The sequence below is a fragment of the Leptodactylus fuscus genome, chromosome 7 (genome assembly GCF_031893055.1).
Source record: "Leptodactylus fuscus isolate aLepFus1 chromosome 7, aLepFus1.hap2, whole genome shotgun sequence".
NCBI classification, from domain to species: Eukaryota; Metazoa; Chordata; class Amphibia; order Anura; family Leptodactylidae; genus Leptodactylus; species Leptodactylus fuscus.
In genome coordinates, this window is record NC_134271.1 from 3,057,382 (window position 1) to 3,077,394 (window position 20,013).

The following is a 20,013-nucleotide window of genomic DNA, read 5'->3' on the forward strand; positions in this document are numbered from 1 at the left end:
GCAGAGCGCCCCCTTATAGACAGTGCCAGCAGAGCGCCCCCTTTATAGACAGTCCAGCAGAGCGCCCCCTTATAGAGAGCGCCAGCAGAGCGCCCCCTTATAGACAATGCCAGCAGAGCGCCCCCTTATAGACAGTGCCAGCAGAGCGCCTCCTTATAGACAGCACCAGCAGAGCGCCCCCTTATAGACAGCGCCAGCAGAGCGCCCCCTTATAGACAATGCCAGCAGAGCGCCCCCTTATAGACAGTGCCAGCAGAGCGCCCCCTTATACAGTGCCAGCAGAGCGCCCCCTTATAGACAGCGCCAGCAGAGCGCCCCCTTATAGACAGCGCCAGAAGAGCGCCCCCTTATAGACAGCGCCAGAAGAGCGCCCCCTTATAGACAGCGCCAGCAGAGCGCCCCCTTATAGACAGCGCCAGCAGAGCGCCCCCTTATAGACAGTGCCAGCAGAGCGCCCCCTTTATAGACAGTACCAGCAGAGCGCCCCCTTATAGACAGTGCCAGCAGAGCGCCCCCTTATAGACAGTGCCAGAAGAGCGCCCCCTTATAGACAGTGCCTGCAGAGCGCCCCCTTATAGACAGTGCCAGAAGAGCGCCCCCTTATAGACAGTGCCTGCAGAGCGCCCCCTTATAGACAGTGTCAGCAGAGCGCCCCCTTTATAGACAGTGCCAGCAGAGCGCCCCCTTATAGACAGCCCCAGCAGAGTGCCCCTTTATACAGTGCCAGCAGAGCGCCCCCTTATAGACAGTGCCTGCAGAGCGCCCCCTTATAGACAGTGCCTGCAGAGCGCCCCCTTATAGACAGTGCCAGCAGAGCGCCCCCTTTATAGACAGTCCAGCAGAGCGCCCCCTTATAGACAATGCCAGCAGAGCGCCCCCTTATAGACAGTGCCAGCAGAGCGCCCCCTTATAGACAGCACCAGCAGAGCGCCCCCTTATAGACAGCGCCAGCAGAGCGCCCCCTTATAGACAGTGCCAGCAGAGCGCCCCCTTATAGACAGCGCCAGCAGAGCGCCCCCTTATAGACAGCGCCAGCAGAGCGCCCCCTTATAGACAATGCCAGCAGAGCGCCCCCTTATAGACAATGCCAGCAGAGCGCCCCCTTATACAGTGCCAGCAGAGCGCCCCCTTATAGACAGCGCCAGCAGAGCGCCCCCAGTGCGCCCCCTTATAGACAGTGCCGGCAGAGCGCCCCCTTATAGACAGTGCCAGCAGAGCGCCCCCTTATAGACAGTGCCGGCAGAGCGCCTCCTTATAGACAATACCAGCAGAGCGCCCCCTTATAGACAGTGCCAGCAGAGCGCCCCCTTATAGACAGTGCCTGCAGAGCGCCCCCTTATAGACAGTGCCAGAAGAGCGCCCCCTTATAGACAGTGCCTGCAGAGCGCCCCCTTATAGACAGTGTCAGCAGAGCGCCCCCTTTATAGACAGTGCCAGCAGAGCGCCCCCTTATAGACAGCCCCAGCAGAGTGCCCCTTTATACAGTGCCAGCAGAGCGCCCCCTTATAGACAGTGCCTGCAGAGCGCCCCCTTATAGACAGTGCCTGCAGAGCGCCCCCTTATAGACAGTGTCAGCAGAGCGCCCCCTTTATAGACAGTCCAGCAGAGCGCCCCCTTATAGACAATGCCAGCAGAGCGCCCCCTTATAGACAGTGCCAGCAGAGCGCCCCCTTATAGACAGCACCAGCAGAGCGCCCCCTTATAGACAGCGCCAGCAGAGCGCCCCCTTATAGACAGTGCCAGCAGAGCGCCCCCTTATAGACAGCGCCAGCAGAGCGCCTCCTTATAGACAGCGCCAGCAGAGCGCCCCCTTATACAGTGCCAGCAGAGCGCCCCCTTATAGACAGCGCCAGCAGAGCGCCCCCAGTGCGCCCCCTTATAGACAGTGCCGGCAGAGCGCCCCCTTATAGACAGTGCCAGCAGAGCGCCCCCTTATAGACAGTGCCGGCAGAGCGCCTCCTTATAGACAATACCAGCAGAGCGCCCCCTTATAGACAGTGCTGGCTGGGGGTGACAACTATCTAATCTATATATATATATTTTTTGTAGATTGTGAGCCCCCTATAGGGATCACAATGTATATTTTTTTCCTATCAGTCTGTCTTTGTAGAATGGGAGGAAATCCACACAAACACGGGGAGAACATACAAACTCCTTGCAGAGGTTGATCCTGGCAGGATTCGAACCCAGGACTCCAGCGCTGCAAGGCTGCAGTGCTAACCACTGAGCCACCGTGTTGCCCCTGCTATCTAATGTATATGAGAGAGTTCGGGGGTGACGGCTGACAACTCTTGTAGATTTCGGGTGAGCGCTATTATACATCACGTCCCGGGCCTGTGTTACTTGTGATCTAGAAACATTGGGATAAATAAGGAGAGCAGATACTTAAGGATCGATGATCAGATTCTTCCGGAGCTTTTATGGATCAGGGAGATCGTGGCCAATAAAACGATATATGATATAGTGTCCACAAGATCCCTCTGATCTGTAACCGCATGATATCGATCCTTTGTGCTCTGACTATTGCACTCGTCTGTTTGCATTGCTCCTCAGTTATTGGGGTCACTTCCAGGATACACTACAAGGAGCTGACGCCGTTCACTCCGTGCCTTATATATTGTCCAGACGCCTGTACGCTCAGACGACACTGAAGCCAATGCATTGAGCTGCAGTACCAGCAGCCGCCACTATACGGTGAATGGCGCTATCTGCTTCCGGCTCTGTGCAGTGTATATTACAGGGGTCCCCCGAGTATCTGATCCACGCAGAGGCTGCCAGTCAGCCCCCAACCTATCAGAGTGTAGCTCTACCCTTAGGGGAAGCCATAAATCACATCTGTCTTGTTCCTTGACGTTACATTATCACAAGAAACCTACTAAAAACATTACAGAAATAGGAATTTATTCAAAGTAGCAACAACAACACAAACAAGAGTCCGCTGTCACAACTGGAAGCGGCCCGACAACAGCCCGAGGCGGTCAACATTGCGGTGTAATACGCTGTGGACGATGACCATGTATTTGGCAGGATCTCCTTCTCGGGTAAAGTCTCTGCTGAATATTCCTCTTCCTGCCTGAAAAACAAACCTTTGGGGGAACGGCCCATTTTCTCGTACAAAGTCCCAGACACTGAGGAGGAGCAGACGGACCTCGTAAGGTGCAAGGAGGGAGAACATCTCGTGCATGTTTGCAAGTGCTGGAGGAAGCAACTGCCCCTCACCCATACAAGACACCAACTGGCAGGAGGCCATGAGGTGCCAAGGCGAGAGGGTGGAGGTGGACTCGCGTGAGGCCTCCCAATGGGCCAACAGTGTCGCTAAGAGTCCTCTAAGGAGAACTGAGCAATAGCAAAGGGCAGGGCGACCCTGGGCAACAAGATGGAGGAGCTGGAAAAGTAAGGGATTCTTCCGGAAGCAAGTGTAAATCAGCAAGTCTCTCTGCACCGTGGTCCTGGCGTGATCTTCAGGGGGCCAAGACAACTCGCTGTTTGTCACATCAGGGCAAGCACATTCAGTTATTGTTACGGCCAACGTCTTAGCGGCCTCGGGATCCAGTGTCATGAGCTGGCTGTCGTCTTCTCCATTCTTGGCACAGCAGGAGCATAAAAGAGAGAGCAAGCTCTGAGTATTCTCCGTACATTCCACCTGACCGCTTTGTCGGTTTTTCTCTTCTGGTTTTAACCCCGCACCGATGACTCCTGCATGAAAGACAGACCATACACTTCCTGAGAAGTCAATGGTGGAGCCGAGATGGCTGTTATTCTCCAGAAGAGACGCCGATGCCCCCTCAAGCATCTGAGGTACTTGTTTCCAGCTCTCCCCTCCAAAGAGTCCTGCGTTTCCCTGATGCAGAGCCCCTTCTACCAGCTGGTGTAACACGGCTTTCTTACCAGCATGAGATACTTTGCAGAGCCTTAAGAGCAGCCGAGACGCGCTGCTTATTCCACTACTGCTGCGTATATGCATGGAATGGAAGAGGAGGTGCGAAGAGGAGCGAATAAGAAGATGAAGCTGAGCAGGAGGAAGCGATGAAGGCAAAGGGCAGCAGCACAGGAGCAGGCAGGCAGCTTCACATACTCCAGGACTGCTGTGCAACAGAAGCTGGCCAAAATCAGATAAATGCTCCGATAGCGCCACCCCGACCTCCCTACCCATGCCACTTTCTTCACTCTGAACCACCAGTGCCAGATTCTGCAACAGCTGAAGTGCTCTCTTATCGGTCAGGGCTCCGGCATGAACCTGAGCCACACAACGGGCTACTGCTGCTTGGGTTAAACCTTGTATAGAGGAGGACAGCACAGCATGAAGCTGCACTGCCAGGCCCAACTCCTCCGAACTGTGGGCCAGGGTGAGTAGAAGGCAGAGTGCTTCCGGGGCACACGGAGGGCTGCTATATATGCAGAGTAGGCCCAGGAGCTGGTGAAGCCACAGGTGACGTTTCCTCTCCAAGCGAAGCATTTCAGCACACAGTTCTGGTAAATGCCCCCTCATTGCATCTAAGAAAGGCACCGCTTTTTGCAGAGTGTCGGAGGATGCTCTCCCTCCTGTCCTTCCATAGACTTGTTTCTGAAGACTAAGTAGCAGAAGCCTAACGATCCGATCACACGCCTCTCTAACAGAATCATGCACTGCAAGCCCTGGAGTGGTTATAACGGAGGCCGGCATTGCTGTATCGAGAAGAAAACGCAGCAGGCGTGGGGCGCCGGTAGATGTCTGACACGCCAGGTGGATACATAAATTAAGCATATTGTCCAGTTCCTCTCGTGGGAGTGTAGAACAGTGCTGCTGGAGCTGGGCCAATGTGGAGGGCTTCAGAGAGTCCACCAGGTCTTGGCACACAGTCCCCAACAAGGAAGGCGAGAGAGCTGCAAGTTGTAAGAGATACGGTAATGTGGCCCTCTGCTGCTTGTTCCCAGGACGTAAACTTTCATGAAACATCCGGAGAATCTCCTGGCGAATGCTATTTCCATGGCGGGAGCTCAAATGGCCCAAAATGCCAACCACTGACCCCAACTTTGGCACTCGTTTCTCAGGGGTTTCAGAAGCTGAGCTGTGTGCACAGAAATCCTTGAGGCCACATGACAAGACTCTGCTAATGATGGTGCTTGGAAAGGAGTTTCCGATGTGAGCGACCACCCAGTCAAAGTGAGGGGAATGTTGTACAGAGGTGTCTAACAAGGCATCTACACAGGCGTCTGGGCAGCTGTCAATCATGGTAGACAGACAAAGGGTGTAGATGTCCATAAGCACACGCGTCGCTCCACACGACATCCATAGTTGTAAGAGCTCGTTCAGACTTGTAGAATGCGGCATGCCCTGCCTATTTGCATGTTTGCTGCTTAACTGCCCCATAAGCTCAATAGACCAGGCAGAGATGAGCGGTGCCCACGCCCGGGGATTCAGCTTTATGAACTCCTCTAACACTTTCTGTACTTCCTGCGTCACTTCGTCCAGGCCCGGGGTAGAAGGTGGCGGCGGAGCTCTGCGCTGAGACGATGACGACTGCGGAAGACAATCTTGAGAGTCCCTTTCATTTAAGAACGATGAGACGCTGTCATGAAAAACCGAGCGCAGATGTTCCAGGACAGCATGGCGCGCAGGAGGGAGGCAGCGTAACAGCAGCAGGGAACATCTGGCGTGGTCACGTGGGCTTAGCTTTTGGCCGTGCTGAGGGTCTGAGCCACTTAGAAATGACTTGATCTGCAGGGAGAGCTCCTGTGGACTGTATAGAAAAAAAAAAGAGTTAGAAACTGACTGTGGTAATAAAACAGAAGAAGCGGCGCACACTAATATCCCGATAGCAATAGGAATATGCAGAGAACGTGCCAGAAGTGTCTGATGGATGAGGCTCCTCCACCTACCTGCGAGCACTTACTACAACTAACATGGAAGCGATTGAGGAGCACTCGGCACATCTTCATGTTGACGGCCATAGGATGGCACCTGCATTAACTACAGGGGGTTCCTTCAGTGACCTCCAATATGTCTTCATACTTCAGTCACTGAGGTCTATTCTACGGTGTTATTAGGGCTCTGCAGAATAAGCCCTGCACGGTGTCCTGTTCTACATAAGTGAGTGCCCCGCTGTCTAACTACAACCTAGCCCGGCTCTTTAACCCTTGAAAGCCCTGGTCCAGAGTGACCCTTGCATGTCCAAAGTGGACTCAGAAACTGCAGATCCCATTTGCAATCAGTCCCAGGAACCTACAGAGCAGATATGAGATATGGAAGAGCCTGGCAGCTGAGCGAACGTCACCCCAGACTGGAGGGGTGCGGGGGGGACACAATTACTCTTCATACAGAATGAATGCCCGGCCATCTCTATGATTTATCTGGAAATGTGCAGCATGGCCGTGGTTTAATTGTACTATACAGGGGGGCAGACCGGATTACCTGAGCTGGGGGGTGACCCCCTGGGGCTGTGAAGAAATCATAAGGACACCGATCTTAGACATAAGCTGCGTCCTGAGGAACCATCACCTGAGGAAACAGAAGAAACAGGAATGAAATAGATGAGTGGCGTCCATGATCTTGTATTTGGCGTCTCTCGTGTAGACATCACTTAGCAGGTCCTCTCGGGTGATCAGTAATCCCATCAGTGTTCCCAGCAGGGTCTCTGTATTACATCATGGTCACACAGGACCGATATTCGGCAGATTCTTCATTTAGATTTCCGAGGCAGAAACTTACACCAAATCTAATTCAGGTGCAGATTTTAAGCCTGCACCAGACTGAATCCTCCGACATTCTTCTAGTTACAATGACAACTTGTTTGCCCTTAAACGGAATTATTTTTACGAATCCCATTTGACGCCGTATCCTGCACTATTCTGACTGCTTAAAGGGATTTTGTAGCCTCAGGGCTGAGCCACCCCCTATTATATATCACTAGCTGCTGCCCCGGGCTGTATATATGTATCCTGCAGCTGCCCGAGCTGTATATATGTATCCTGCAGCAGCCCCAGCTGTATATACGTATCCTGCAGCTGCCCTGAGCTGTATATATGTATCCTGCAGCTGCCCTGAGCTGTATATATGTATCCTGCAGCTGCCCCCAGCTGTATATATGTATCCTGCAGCTGCCCCGGGCTGTATATATGTATCCTGCAGCTGCCCCAGCTGTATATATGTATCCTGCAGCTGCCCCGAGCTGTATATATGTATCCTGCAGCTGCCCGAGCTGTATATATGTATCCTGCAGCTGCCCCGAGCTGTATATATGTATCCTGCAGCTGCCCCGGGCTGTATATATGTATCCTGCAGCTGCCCCCGGCTGTATATATGTATCCTGCAGCTGCCCCGGGCTGTATATATGTATCCTGCAGCTGCCCCGAGCTGTATATATGTATCCTGCAGCTGCCCCGAGCTGTATATATGTATCCTGCAGCTGCCCCGAGCTGTATATATGTATCCTGCAGCTGCCCCGAGCTGTATATATGTATCCTGCAGCTGCCCCGAGCTGTATATATGTATCCTGCAGCTGCCCCGGGCTGTATATATGTATCCTGCAGCTGCCCCGAGCTGTATATATGTATCCTGCAGCTGCCCCGAGCTGTATATATGTATCCTGCAGCTGCCCCCGGCTGTATATATGTATCCTGCAGCTGCCCGAGCTGTATATATGTATCCTGCAGCTGCCCCGGGCTGTATATATGTATCCTGCAGCTGCCCCGAGCTGTATATATGTATCCTGCAGCTGCCCCAGCTGTATATATGTATCCTGCAGCTGCCCCGAGCTGTATATATGTATCCTGCAGCTGCCCGAGCTGTATATATGTATCCTGCAGCTGCCCGAGCTGTATATATGTATCCTGCAGCTGCCCCGAGCTGTATATATGTATCCTGCAGCTGCCCCGGGCTGTATATATGTATCCTGCAGCTGCCCCCGGCTGTATATATGTATCCTGCAGCTGCCCCGGGCTGTATATATGTATCCTGCAGCTGCCCCGAGCTGTATATATGTATCCTGCAGCTGCCCCGAGCTGTATATATGTATCCTGCAGCTGCCCCGAGCTGTATATATGTATCCTGCAGCTGCCCCGGGCTGTATATATGTATCCTGCAGCTGCCCCGAGCTGTATATATGTATCCTGCAGCTGCCCCCGGCTGTATATATGTATCCTGCAGCTGCCCGAGCTGTATATATGTATCCTGCAGCTGCCCCGGGCTGTATATATGTATCCTGCAGCTGCCCCGAGCTGTATATATGTATCCTGCAGCTGCCCCGGGCTGTATATATGTATCCTGCAGCTGCCCCGAGCTGTATATATGTATCCTGCAGCTGCCCCGAGCTGTATATATGTATCCTGCAGCTGCCCCGAGCTGTATATATGTATCCTGCAGCTGCCCCCAGCTGTATATATGTATCCTGCAGCTGCCCCGAGCTGTATATATGTATCCTGCAGCTGCCCGAGCTGTATATATGTATCCTGCAGCTGCCCCGAGCTGTATATATGTATCCTGCAGCTGCCCCGAGCTGTATATATGTATCCTGCAGCTGCCCCGGGCTGTATATATGTATCCTGCAGCTGCCCCGAGCTGTATATATGTATCCTGCAGCTGCCCCGGGCTGTATATATGTATCCTGCAGCTGCCCCGAGCTGTATATATGTATCCTGCAGCTGCCCCGAGCTGTATATATGTATCCTGCAGCTGCCCCGAGCTGTATATATGTATCCTGCAGCTGCCCCGAGCTGTATATATGTATCCTGCAGCTGCCCCGAGCTGTATATATGTATCCTGCAGCTGCCCCCAGCTGTATATATGTATCCTGCAGCTGCCCCGAGCTGTATATATGTATCCTGCAGCTGCCCGAGCTGTATATATGTATCCTGCAGCTGCCCCGAGCTGTATATATGTATCCTGCAGCTGCCCCGAGCTGTATATATGTATCCTGCAGCTGCCCCGGGCTGTATATATGTATCCTGCAGCTGCCCCGAGCTGTATATATGTATCCTGCAGCTGCCCCGGGCTGTATATATGTATCCTGCAGCTGCCCCGAGCTGTATATATGTATCCTGCAGCTGCCCCGAGCTGTATATATGTATCCTGCAGCTGCCCCGAGCTGTATATATGTATCCTGCAGCTGCCCCGAGCTGTATATATGTATCCTGCAGCTGCCCCGGGCTGTATATATGTATCCTGCAGCTGCCCCGAGCTGTATATATGTATCCTGCAGCTGCCCCGAGCTGTATATATGTATCCTGCAGCTGCCCCGAGCTGTATATATGTATCCTGCAGCTGCCCCCAGCTGTATATATGTATCCTGCAGCTGCCCGAGCTGTATATATGTATCCTGCAGCTGCCCGAGCTGTATATATGTATCCTGCAGCTGCCCCGGGCTGTATATATGTATCCTGCAGCTGCCCCGAGCTGTATATATGTATCCTGCAGCTGCCCCGAGCTGTATATATGTATCCTGCAGCTGCCCCGAGCTGTATATATGTATCCTGCAGCTGCCCCGGGCTGTATATATGTATCCTGCAGCTGCCCCGAGCTGTATATATGTATCCTGCAGCTGCCCCGAGCTGTATATATGTATCCTGCAGCTGCCCCGGGCTGTATATATGTATCCTGCAGCTGCCCCAGCTGTATATATGTATCCTGCAGCTGCCCCGGGCTGTATATATGTATCCTGCAGCTGCCCCAGCTGTATATATGTATCCTGCAGCTGCCCCGGGCTGTATATATGTATCCTGCAGCTGCCCCGAGCTGTATATATGTATCCTGCAGCTGCCCCGGCCTGTATATATGTATCCTGCAGCACCTGACATCTGGCCCGGGTTACACAGCAGATACTTATGTGCAGGCTCAGCTAGAGAACCACAAGTACCAGCATGGCCGCACATCCCGCCCCCTCACACTTACCTGCTCTCACTCTCTATCGTACAGGATTCTCGCTCGAATCCAAAGTTCCGGTCAGTCTGATGACGTACTTCCGGCGGGCGGCCATCTTGGTTAAGGGCAGGTATCCGCTTCCTCCTGCCTAGTGAGGGAGTCAGAGAAATCCCTGAGATTGTGGCCTCTGTGCATCATGGCGCCTACAGGGACAGGAGCCATGTACAAAACTAGCCAGGGTGTAGCTGCCGTGTCCATGGCGACAGTCTTCTTAAAGGGAGTGTCACTGGGGTTAAGCATATTACACCACAGCTCAGATAGTTCTGCTTCACCTGAATGTAACACCATTTCCCCCAATGCAAATCTGCATTGAGATATTTATTAATTTCACAATATGCAAATGAGCACCGAGGGCGGTTCTGTTGCTCCAAACTGTTACATGGAGATACATAGTAGATATGACAGGTACATACCCATGATACATATAATATGACCAGGAGTCCAGCCGATAACGGGAATATTCCTGCCAGGCCCAGCAGATTTGCCCGTTGTTTCAGGACGCCACCCCTTCATGCAGGAGTCTCCTGGACGTTTCGGCCTTTGCCGGGTGCTGCCTGCGCTCGCTCTTAGAAGAGCTCAAAGCATTTTCCTGTAACCGCTTCTTGGCCATTTGGATAAGACCAAGCGTAGGATCCACCATTGTAGAGGAGTAGATGGATCAAGCAGCCTCCCTACCTGGTGCCTTTACGCTTCAAGGGTGCTTGGTTAGATTTGGAAGTGGTACACTGGTAGTAATGGTCCAGCAATACCAGGTCAATGTGTGAAATAGGCAGAGCAAGCTCTTATTACATCTCCATGCTCTAAAAATACAAGTAATAAGGTCTCCGGATAGTAATCGCTTCCGATATTAAACTGATATTAACATGAACTTATCCGAAATGCTCAGAAGTGGTGAAGTGAAAATGATTTGAGCCATTGCCAGCTGCTTGGATAGCAGCCCCTCATAGACACACTGCTCTATATGTAATGCACACCCTGTAATGAGCACCAATGGAATCAGGGTGTTCAATAAATGTTGCAGCCATTGGGAACTGTAAGCAGAGCAGCCAATAGAAGATGTATGGAGCAGAAACCATGACTGAAATGTGATGTGTGTGCTCCTTGTGCATGTACTGCGCTACTCGCTCGCTATGTCTACATGCCAATAGAACAAGGTGCTGGGTGAATGCAGTGGTTGCTGCATTCTGCAGACCAGTGGGGGTCTTAGCACTTACTGATGCCATCTTCAGATCAGTCTTGTGAGAAAGTAGAATAAAAACGAGACTGACACAGCGTGCGACAATGAATATTTCTACGTATACTGCTTAAAAAGGCCACTTGTCCCCTATACACATTTCTGATGGTCTGATCGCTGGGACCACCAATGATCACGAGCTCTCTTGCATGCTTCATGGTGTGCATGTGTGGCCACAGAGCCATTCACCTCTATCAGTGACCTCCGGCAGCCCCATAGAAGTGGGTGAAGCGGTGGCTACAAATGCACATCATCGCTCCACACACATGAAGCATGCAAGGAACGTTCTTCCGGTCAGACTCATCCTGTGCACTGTTTGCAGTGTCAATTCCTAACAGAGACTTTGGTGCACGAAAACATCTGAAATGTATTTTTTATTAAAATATCAAAACTATGAAACATCAGGATTACAAATGGCAGAAACTAGAAAAGGGATATTTTACATTTGTGCACACATTTCACTTATTGAAAATAGAAGTCACATTTCTAAAAATATAATCTAGAAAACGAAAATCTCCAAAAATACTGGACAAGTTTATACCACCTGGGTGTGGGGCTGAACGACGTCACCGTAAGGCAAGAACAAAGTAAATGTTGTTGTCCGACAGTCCAATGCAAAGATCACCTGGTCTGTTCCTCTGAGGTTTAGGGGGGTTGTGTATGGACTTACCCCAAATAACCCCCAAAACATGTAGTGCTTGTGCTTGGTCATGAATGACTATTAGTTCATTTAACCCCGTACTCTGGCAAACTCATTGCGTAGCCACAGCGAGTCGTGGTAGTAGCGAGAATCTCCCAGGATTAGCGCAGTCCTCTTGTAGAAGTAGAAATACAGCACGGCCACTGTCAATACAAAAAACAGCAATATGAGAAACAAAAATCAGCAAAATATAATCAAATCTGCCCAGTGATCCAGGATGGGGGCACCGGCCTTGTTACGCACTGATATGAGAAAGCCTAATGCCACCATTATCATCTGGGTGAATGTAAGCCACGGCATAGTGGGTAACCTGCAGACTGGTCGGGGTAACCTGCTGACTGGTCGGGGTAACCTGCTGACTGGTCGGGGTTCTCCAGTGATCACATGTCACTGTTCCATTCATTTCAATGGGAACTGCTGGAGAAAGCTGAACCCCATATGTATAGACCAGATGCTCAATCTATATCCATTGGATAGTGAGTCATTTATTTTTACCTAAATACCCTTTAATGTTAAAGATAATGTCCTACGTATTTAGAAGCTAAATCAGACAAAAGGAATCATGACAGCAATGGATGGGATGTCAGTGAAATAGAAAAATAACCTGACCCATGACCAGAACTGGAGATACAGACACATCTGGAAACACAAATATAATGCAAAGTGGATTGTGTTTCCATCAATACAAGGAAGAAATCTGGCCTTGGTAACTCAATATAAGCACAGGCCATTCCCTTGAGGACATTCTGCAGCATCAACACCTGCCTATAGCCGGCATGGGCGGATGGAGAGGATGAGACTGCAGAACTGTATTGGAAAGTGAAGCTCTGAATTCAGCCGACTCCATCAGTTCTGCAATAAACAAAGGCGCTGTGTACTGTACAATTAAAGGAGTATTCCAGACACATGCTACTTAGATACTCTGGATTAGTAGATGGCCACAAGAACGAATGTAAAGAAGACCAGGAGAAAAAAAGTGAATACAAAACAGGATACAAAAATCCTGCACATGTCAGAATTTAGTTGTCACAAGATAAAGCACTCACCGACTCTCTGCAGAACGAACAACGCCTGCAATCCATCCGACCACACAAAGGTATTCTCCGTTTTCCACCGTAGATTCTAGGATAGAAAATTTTAAAAATACGATACAGACCATGAATAAGGAGGACAAAGAAATATAATGTAATGGAGGTGAACTTACCATCAGCCATACGTGTAATGACACACTCAGGGTTAAATGCAAAGCACAGAGCAGAACCGTGACCTGGAAACGCTGGCATAGTAAGCTCAGAAGCCCGGCTTGGAAGACAAACGTGTTAAAGAGCATAAGGAACAGGACGATGGCTGCAAATAAGATGCCGACATCCTGCAATCTGAAACAGAAGGAGACATGAACAAGTGCGGGTGACATCTATCCGTATATCTATGAGGGTTACATGGGATTACCAGTCCTGAATTAATTTTTGATACTGATGACCTATAGAGAGGATGGTCAGTGGACAGGGCTGCAGCGCTGCTCCTATTACTAGAATAAGCACAGCCTGCACATGCGCCATGTCCGATGCAGCAACTTCCGGCAGAGGCTGCTGTAACAGCTCACCCATGCAGGGTATGGGAGTGAGACCTCGCAGATCTCATAATGATGGTCGGGCCTATCCTGTCGAAAGGTCATCAGTACAAAAAATTGATTTTAGGTTGGAAAACCACTTTGAGGCTAAAGCCCCATGTGGCGTCCTGCAGCAAAAGAGCACTGCGGGAAAAACCAAGGTGGCAACGCATCATGGCTCATCCTGCAGCACTTTGCAGACAGAGTTAGATATAAGTGACATGCTGTGATTTCCAAAACCAGGGACGGACTATCATTAGGAAGGGGTTGTCCAAACAACCAAACTGAAGAAGACAAGTCACTTACATGAAGAGCACCAGCTGGATAACAGGGGCAGAACGCAGGAGCTCCGAAAAGGAGTTCACAAACAAATCATATATCAGGAGCAGGAACTGCAGAGTAAGGACCAGGCTGTAATTCCCCGGTTGCAGCATCTTCTCCTGACACTGAGCTGCAGATGGAAAGAAACACAAGGTCAGCTATAAATGACTATAATAGATGAACAAGCATTAAAGGGGCACTCCAGGCAGAACTTACATACATTACATACATACATTACATACATTACAGCCTGACCTGCACCCGAGTGACAACAAGGACCCACGAGAAGCTCTGACCAACATTGGGATTATGTCTGTGTAGTTGTGTAGCTGCCATGTTCAGCAACACACTATGAGGAGAGGTGAACAAACGCAGACCCCTCTATAAAGAGACCCCAGTCCAGACCCTCATTTATAGAGACCCCAGACCTGGCCCTCATTTATAGAGACCCCATCCCTTTATGAAAAGACCGATAGACCAGATCAGACCCTTCATTTAAACAGACCCCAGACCAGAGCCCTCATTTATAGAGACCCCAGACCTGGCCCTTTATATACAGAGACCCCAGACCTGGCCCTTTATATACAGAGACTCCAGACCTGGACCTTTATATACAGAGACTCCAGACCTGGCCCTTTATATACAGAGACCCCAGACCTGGCCCTTTATATACAGAGACTCCAGACCTGGCCCTTTATATACAGAGACCCCAGACCTGGCCCTTTATATACAAAGACCCCAGACCTGGCCCTTTATATACAGAGACCCCAGACCTGGCCCTTTATATACACAGACCCCAGACCTGGCCCTTTATATACAGAGACCCCAGACCTGGCCCTTTATATACACAGACCCCAGACCTGGCCCTTTATATACAGAGACCCCAGACCTGGACCTTTATATACACAGACCCCAGACCTGGCCCTTTATATACAGAGACCCCAGACCTGGACCTTTATATACACAGACCCCAGACCTGGCCCTTTATACACAGAGACCCCAGACCTGGCCCTTTATATACAGAGACCCCAGACCTGGCCCTTTATATACAGAGACCCCAGACCCGGCCCTTTATATACAGAGACCCCAGACCTGGCCCTTTATATACAGAGACCCCAGACCCGGTCCTTTATATACAGAGACCCCAGACCTGGCCCTTTATATACAGAGACCCCAGACCCGGCCCTTTATATACAGAGACCCCAGACCCGGTCCTTTATATACTGAGACCCCAGACCTGGCCCTTTATATACTGAGACCCCAGACCTGGCCCTTTATATACAGAGACCCCAGACCCGTGCCCTTTATATACAGAGACCCCAGACCCGGCCCTTTATATACAGAGACCCCAGACCCGTGCCCTTTATATACAGAGACCCCAGACCCGGCCCTTTGTATACAGAGACCCCAGACCTGGCCCTTTATATACAGAGACCCCAGACCTGGCCCTTTATATCCAGAGACTCCAGACCTGGCCCTTTATATACAGAGACCCCAGACCAGGCCCTTTATATACACAGACCCCAGACCTGGCCCTTTATATACAGAGACCCCAGACCTGGCCCTTTATATACACAGACCCCAGACCTGGCCCTTTATATACAGAGACCCCAGACCTGGCCCTTTATATACAGAGACCCCAGACCTGGCCCTTTATATACAGAGACCCCAGACCTGGCCCTTTATATACAGAGACCCCAGACCTGGCCCTTTATATACACAGACCCCAGACCCGTGCCCTTTATATACAGAGACCCCAGACCCGGCCCTTTATATACAGAGACCCCAGACCTGGCCCTTTATATACACAGACCCCAGACCCGTGCCCTTTATATACAGAGACCCCAGACCTGGCCCTTTATATACAGAGACCCCAGACCTGGCCCTTTATATACAGAGACCCCAGACCCGGCCCTTTATATACAGAGACCCCAGACCTGGCCCTTTATATACAGAGACCCCAGACCCGGTCCTTTATATACAGAGACCCCAGACCCGGTCCTTTATATACTGAGACCCCAGACCCGGCCCTTTATATACAGAGACCCCAGACCTGGCCCTTTATATACAGAGACCCCAGACCCGTGCCCTTTATATACAGAGACCCCAGACCTGGCCCTTTATATACAGAGACCCCAGACCTGGCCCTTTATATACAGAGACCCCAGACCTGGCCCTTTATATACTGAGACCCCAGACCTGGCCCTTTATATACAGAGACCCCAGACCCGGTCCTTTATATACTGAGACCCCAGACCTGGCCCTTTATATACAGAGACCCCAGACCCGGCCCTTTATATACAGAGATCCCAGACCTGGCCCTTTATATACTGAGACCCCAGACCTGGCCCTTTATATACAGAGACCCCAGACCCGGTCCTTTATATACTGAGACCCCAGACCTGGCCCTTTATATACAGAGACCCCAGACCCGTGCCCTTTATATACTGAGACCCCAGACCCGGCCCTTTATATACTGAGACCCCAGACCTGGCCCTTTATACACAGAGACCCCAGACCTGGCCCTTTATATACAGAGACCCCAGACCTGGCCCTTTATATACAGAGACCCCAGACCCGGCCCTTTATATACAGAGACCCCAGACCCGTGCCCTTTATATACACAGACCCCAGACCTGGCCCTTTATATACAGAGACCCCAGACCCGGTCCTTTATATACTGAGACCCCAGACCTGGCCCTTTATATACAGAGACCCCAGACCCGTGCCCTTTATATACTGAGACCCCAGACCCGGCCCTTTATATACTGAGACCCCAGACCTGGCCCTTTATACACAGAGACCCCAGACCTGGCCCTTTATATACAGAGACCCCAGACCTGGCCCTTTATATACAGAGACCCCAGACCCGGCCCTTTATATACAGAGACCCCAGACCCGGCCCTTTGTATACAGAGACCCCAGACCCGTGCCCTTTATATACAGAGACCCCAGACCCGGCCCTTTGTATACAGAGACCCCAGACCCGTGCCCTCATGAGACTGAGCAGGCAGGGAATCATCGCCTTGCTGGGTGTGCGGCACTACAAGTCTCAGCATGCTGCTCTGGGATCTCAGGAGGGCCGGGACTATGGCGGTGCAGGGCTCAGGGCTACACACAGGAGGATTATACTTGCCCAAGTCCGATGGCCTGGTCTATCTATAGCACCGCCGCCATGATCCTGGAGTGCTCGCTGCCATGGCAACCGTTACCGTCTAGCACAGGATGCGCAATAAAACCACGTGATGAGTCTTCCTCCAATAGGGTCAGAGTGTGACGTCATGGAAGACGGGCGGACATGTTTGATGAGGGCAACTGAATGCAGAGTAATAAGTAAATCCGACAAGGTACAAGTCACGTGATCCTGAGCAGAAAGAGGAGGATGGGGGACCGAGATATAGGGGGACAGAGTGTGAGGGAGAAGGGATGTCTGTGGAAGAGATAGAGGGGGCCATGGGGAGCGGTCTGTGCAAGAGATAGAGGGGGCCATGGGGAGCGGTCTGTGCAAGAGATAGAGGGGGCCGTGGGGAGCGGTCTGTGCAAGAGATAGAGGGGGCCATAGGGAGCGGACTGTGCAAGAGATAGAGGGGGCCATGGGGAGCGGTCTGTGCAAGAGATAGAGGGGGCCGTGGGGAGCGGTCTGTGCAAGAGATAGAGGGGGCCGTGGGGAGCGGACTGTGGAAGAGATAGAGGGGGCCATGGGGAGCGGTCTGTGCAAGAGATAGAGGGGGCCATGGGGAGCGGTCTGTGCAAGAGATAGAGGGGGCCGTGGGGAGCGGACTGTGCAAGAGATAGAGGGGGCCGTGGGGAGCGGTCTGTGCAAGAGATAGAGGGGGCCGTGGGGAGCGGACTGTGGAAGAGATAGAGGGGGCCATGGGGAGCGGTCTGTGCAAGAGATAGAGGGGGCCATGGGGAGCGGTCTGTGCAAGAGATAGAGGGGGCCGTGGGGAGCGGACTGTGGAAGAGATAGAGGGGGCCATGGGGAGCGGTCTGTGCAAGAGATAGAGGGGGCCATGGGGAGCGGTCTGTGCAAGAGATAGAGGGGGCCATGGGGAGCGGTCTGTGCAAGAGATAGAGGGGGCCATGGGGAGCGGACTGTGCAAGAGATAGAGGGGGCCGTGGGGAGCGGACTGTGCAAGAGATAGAGGGGGCCGTGGGGAGCGGTCTGTGCAAGAGATAGAGGGGGCCGTGGGGAGCGGACTGTGCAAGAGATAGAGGGGGCCGTGGGGAGCGGACTGTGCAAGAGATAGAGGGGGCTATGGGGAGCGGACTGTGCAAGAGATAGAGGGGGCTATGGGGAGCGGTCTGTGCAAGAGATAGAGGGGGCTATGGGGAGCGGTCTGTGCAAGAGATAGAGGGGGCCGTGGGGAGCGGACTGTGCAAGAGATAGAGGGGGCCATGGGGATCAGTCTGTGCAAGAGATAGAGGGGGCCGTGGGGAGCGGACTGTGCAAGAGATAGAGGGGGCCATGGGGATCAGTCTGTGCAAGAGATAGAGGGGGCCGTGGGGAGCGGACTGTGCAAGAGATAGAGGGGGCCGTGGAGAGCGGACTGTGCAAGAGATAGAGGGTGCCATGGGGAGCGGACTGTGCAAGAGATAGAGGGGGCCGTGGGGAGCGGACTGTGCAAGAGATAGAGGGGGCCGTGGGGAGCGGACTGTGCAAGAGATAGAGGGGGCCGTGGGGAGCGGTCTGTGCAAGAGATAGAGGGGGCCGTGGGGAGCGGACTGTGCAAGAGATAGAGGGGGCCGTGGGGAGCGGACTGTGCAAGAGATAGAGGGGGCCGTGGGGAGCGGACTGTGCAAGAGATAGAGGGGGCCGTGGGGAGCGGACTGTGCAAGAGATAGAGGGGGCCGTGGGGAGCGGACTGTGCAAGAGATAGAGGGGGCCGTGGGGAGCGGTCTGTGCAAGAGATAGAGGGGGCCGTGGGGAGCGGTCTGTGCAAGAGATAGAGGGGGCCGTGGGGAGCGGTCTGTGCAAGAGATAGAGGGGGCCGTGGGGAGCGGACTGTGCAAGAGATAGAGGGGGCCGTGGGGAGCGGACTGTGCAAGAGATAGAGGGGGCCGTGGGGAGCGGTCTGTGCAAGAGATAGAGGGGGCCGTGGGGAGCGGTCTGTGCAAGAGATAGAGGGGGCCGTGGGGAGCGGTCTGTGCAAGAGATAGAGGGTGCCGTGGGGAGCGGTCTGTGCAAGAGATAGAGGGGGCCGTGGGGAGCGGACTGTGCAAGAGATAGAGGGGGCCGTGGGGAGCGGACTGTGCAAGAGATAGAGGGGGCCGTGGGGAGCGGACTGTGCAAGAGATAGAGGGGGCCGTGGGGAGCGGTCTGTGCAAGAGATAGAGGGGGCCGTGGGGAGCCGTCTGTGCAAGAGATAGAGGGGGCCGTGGGGAGCGGACTGTGCAAGAGATAGAGGGGGCCGTGGGGAGCGGTCTGTGCAAGAGATAGAGGGGGCCATGGGGAGCGGTCTGTGCAAGAGATAGAGGGGGCCATGGGGAGCGGTCTGTGCAAGAGATAGAGGGGGCTATGGGGAGCGGTTTCTGCAAGAACAAGACAAAAGATGTCACCACATAGATGATTAGAGGAAATCTTTACATATAATCATTTATATTTATGTAAAGGTTTGACTTTTAATTGTCTACAACTTCATACATGTAACATGAGAGGAGACGTCTGCAGAGTGTTGGCTGCTCTTATTTACTATAGGCCTCCGCACTTGGTGACTCCGCTCCGTTTACATGATCTGCCGACTCTTTATAGCTGAGTTGCTTCGGTTCATTCTACTTTTAACAATAGCGCTCGTGGGTGATGATGTGAGGACCAGCTCTGGAGGATCCATCTTTTGTGCCAGGTCTGCTGGAGATGTCCCGTCCAGGGTTCTCGTCCTTCCCTAGTGAGACTGGAGTCTGCCTGTCTAGTCACCCCAATTAGTAGGGGTATAAGAAGGGGTGCAGGAAAGTTGCAGAGTCAGATACTTGTGGATTTATTCCTAGTTAGGGGGAAAGATAAGTTTAACAAAGGCAGCAGAAGGTCGGCAGACAGAAGATCCCCATGTCCTGAGGGAGCCTGGCGGAGGACTTGTGCCCATTTATGCCTGGGGACCTTGTGGCCTATACCCGTGAGCGAGGCCTGGAGAGTTGATGAGCTGTGGTTTATCCCCCGTGTGTCCTCCTAGGGGGCTGCTTTTGGACACAGACTGTGCTGCGGGTACGGTCTGTGTTTTTTGCCTCGGGGGGCAGGTGACCTCGTGTGTCCTCTGGTT

The 20,013-nt window shown here is 52.4% G+C and overlaps 2 protein-coding genes and 1 pseudogene across 2 annotated transcripts; all 3 read right to left on the reverse strand.

The window, feature by feature from the left end:
- Positions 1–2,928: 2,928 nt before the first annotated feature.
- INTS5 (integrator complex subunit 5) lies at positions 2,929–9,919 on the reverse strand. The gene is made up of 3 exons (XM_075280800.1): positions 9,866–9,919; positions 6,392–6,478; positions 2,929–5,720 (listed from the first exon to the last, which is right to left on the reverse strand). Exons 2-3 carry the CDS (start codon positions 6,451–6,453, stop codon positions 2,942–2,944), a joined length of 2,841 nt encoding a protein of 946 aa, XP_075136901.1. The 5' UTR covers positions 6,454–6,478; positions 9,866–9,919; the 3' UTR covers positions 2,929–2,941.
- Positions 9,920–10,610: 691 nt separating this feature from the next.
- LOC142214724 (U2 spliceosomal RNA) lies at positions 10,611–10,788 on the reverse strand (annotated as a pseudogene).
- A 749-nt stretch (positions 10,789–11,537) lies between these two features.
- TMEM138 (transmembrane protein 138) lies at positions 11,538–16,979 on the reverse strand. The gene is made up of 5 exons (XM_075283344.1): positions 16,896–16,979; positions 13,745–13,889; positions 13,034–13,205; positions 12,876–12,951; positions 11,538–11,972 (listed from the first exon to the last, which is right to left on the reverse strand). The coding sequence occupies exons 2-5, from the start codon at positions 13,870–13,872 to the stop codon at positions 11,860–11,862; spliced, it is 489 nt and encodes a 162-aa protein (XP_075139445.1). The 5' UTR covers positions 13,873–13,889; positions 16,896–16,979; the 3' UTR covers positions 11,538–11,859.
- Positions 16,980–20,013: the final 3,034 nt, after the last annotated feature.

Bases quoted from the DNA above. Each gene is read 5' to 3' on its own strand.
- TMEM138 (XM_075283344.1), bottom strand. From the start codon at position 13,872: ATGCTGCAACCGGGGAATTACAGCCTGGTCCTTACTCTGCAGTTCCTG. The intron at 13,206-13,744 runs GTAAGTGACTTG...CTTCTGTTTCAG, and splicing joins ATCCAGCTGGTGCTCTTCAT to ATTGCAGGATGTCGGCATCT. The intron at 12,952-13,033 runs GTAAGTTCACCT...TTTCTATCCTAG, and splicing joins CATTACACGTATGGCTGATG to AATCTACGGTGGAAAACGGA.
- INTS5 (XM_075280800.1), bottom strand. From the start codon at position 6,453: ATGTCTAAGATCGGTGTCCTTATGATTTCTTCACAGCCCCAGGGGGTC. The intron at 5,721-6,391 runs GTAATCCGGTCT...TTTTCTATACAG, and splicing joins GGGGTCACCCCCCAGCTCAG to TCCACAGGAGCTCTCCCTGC.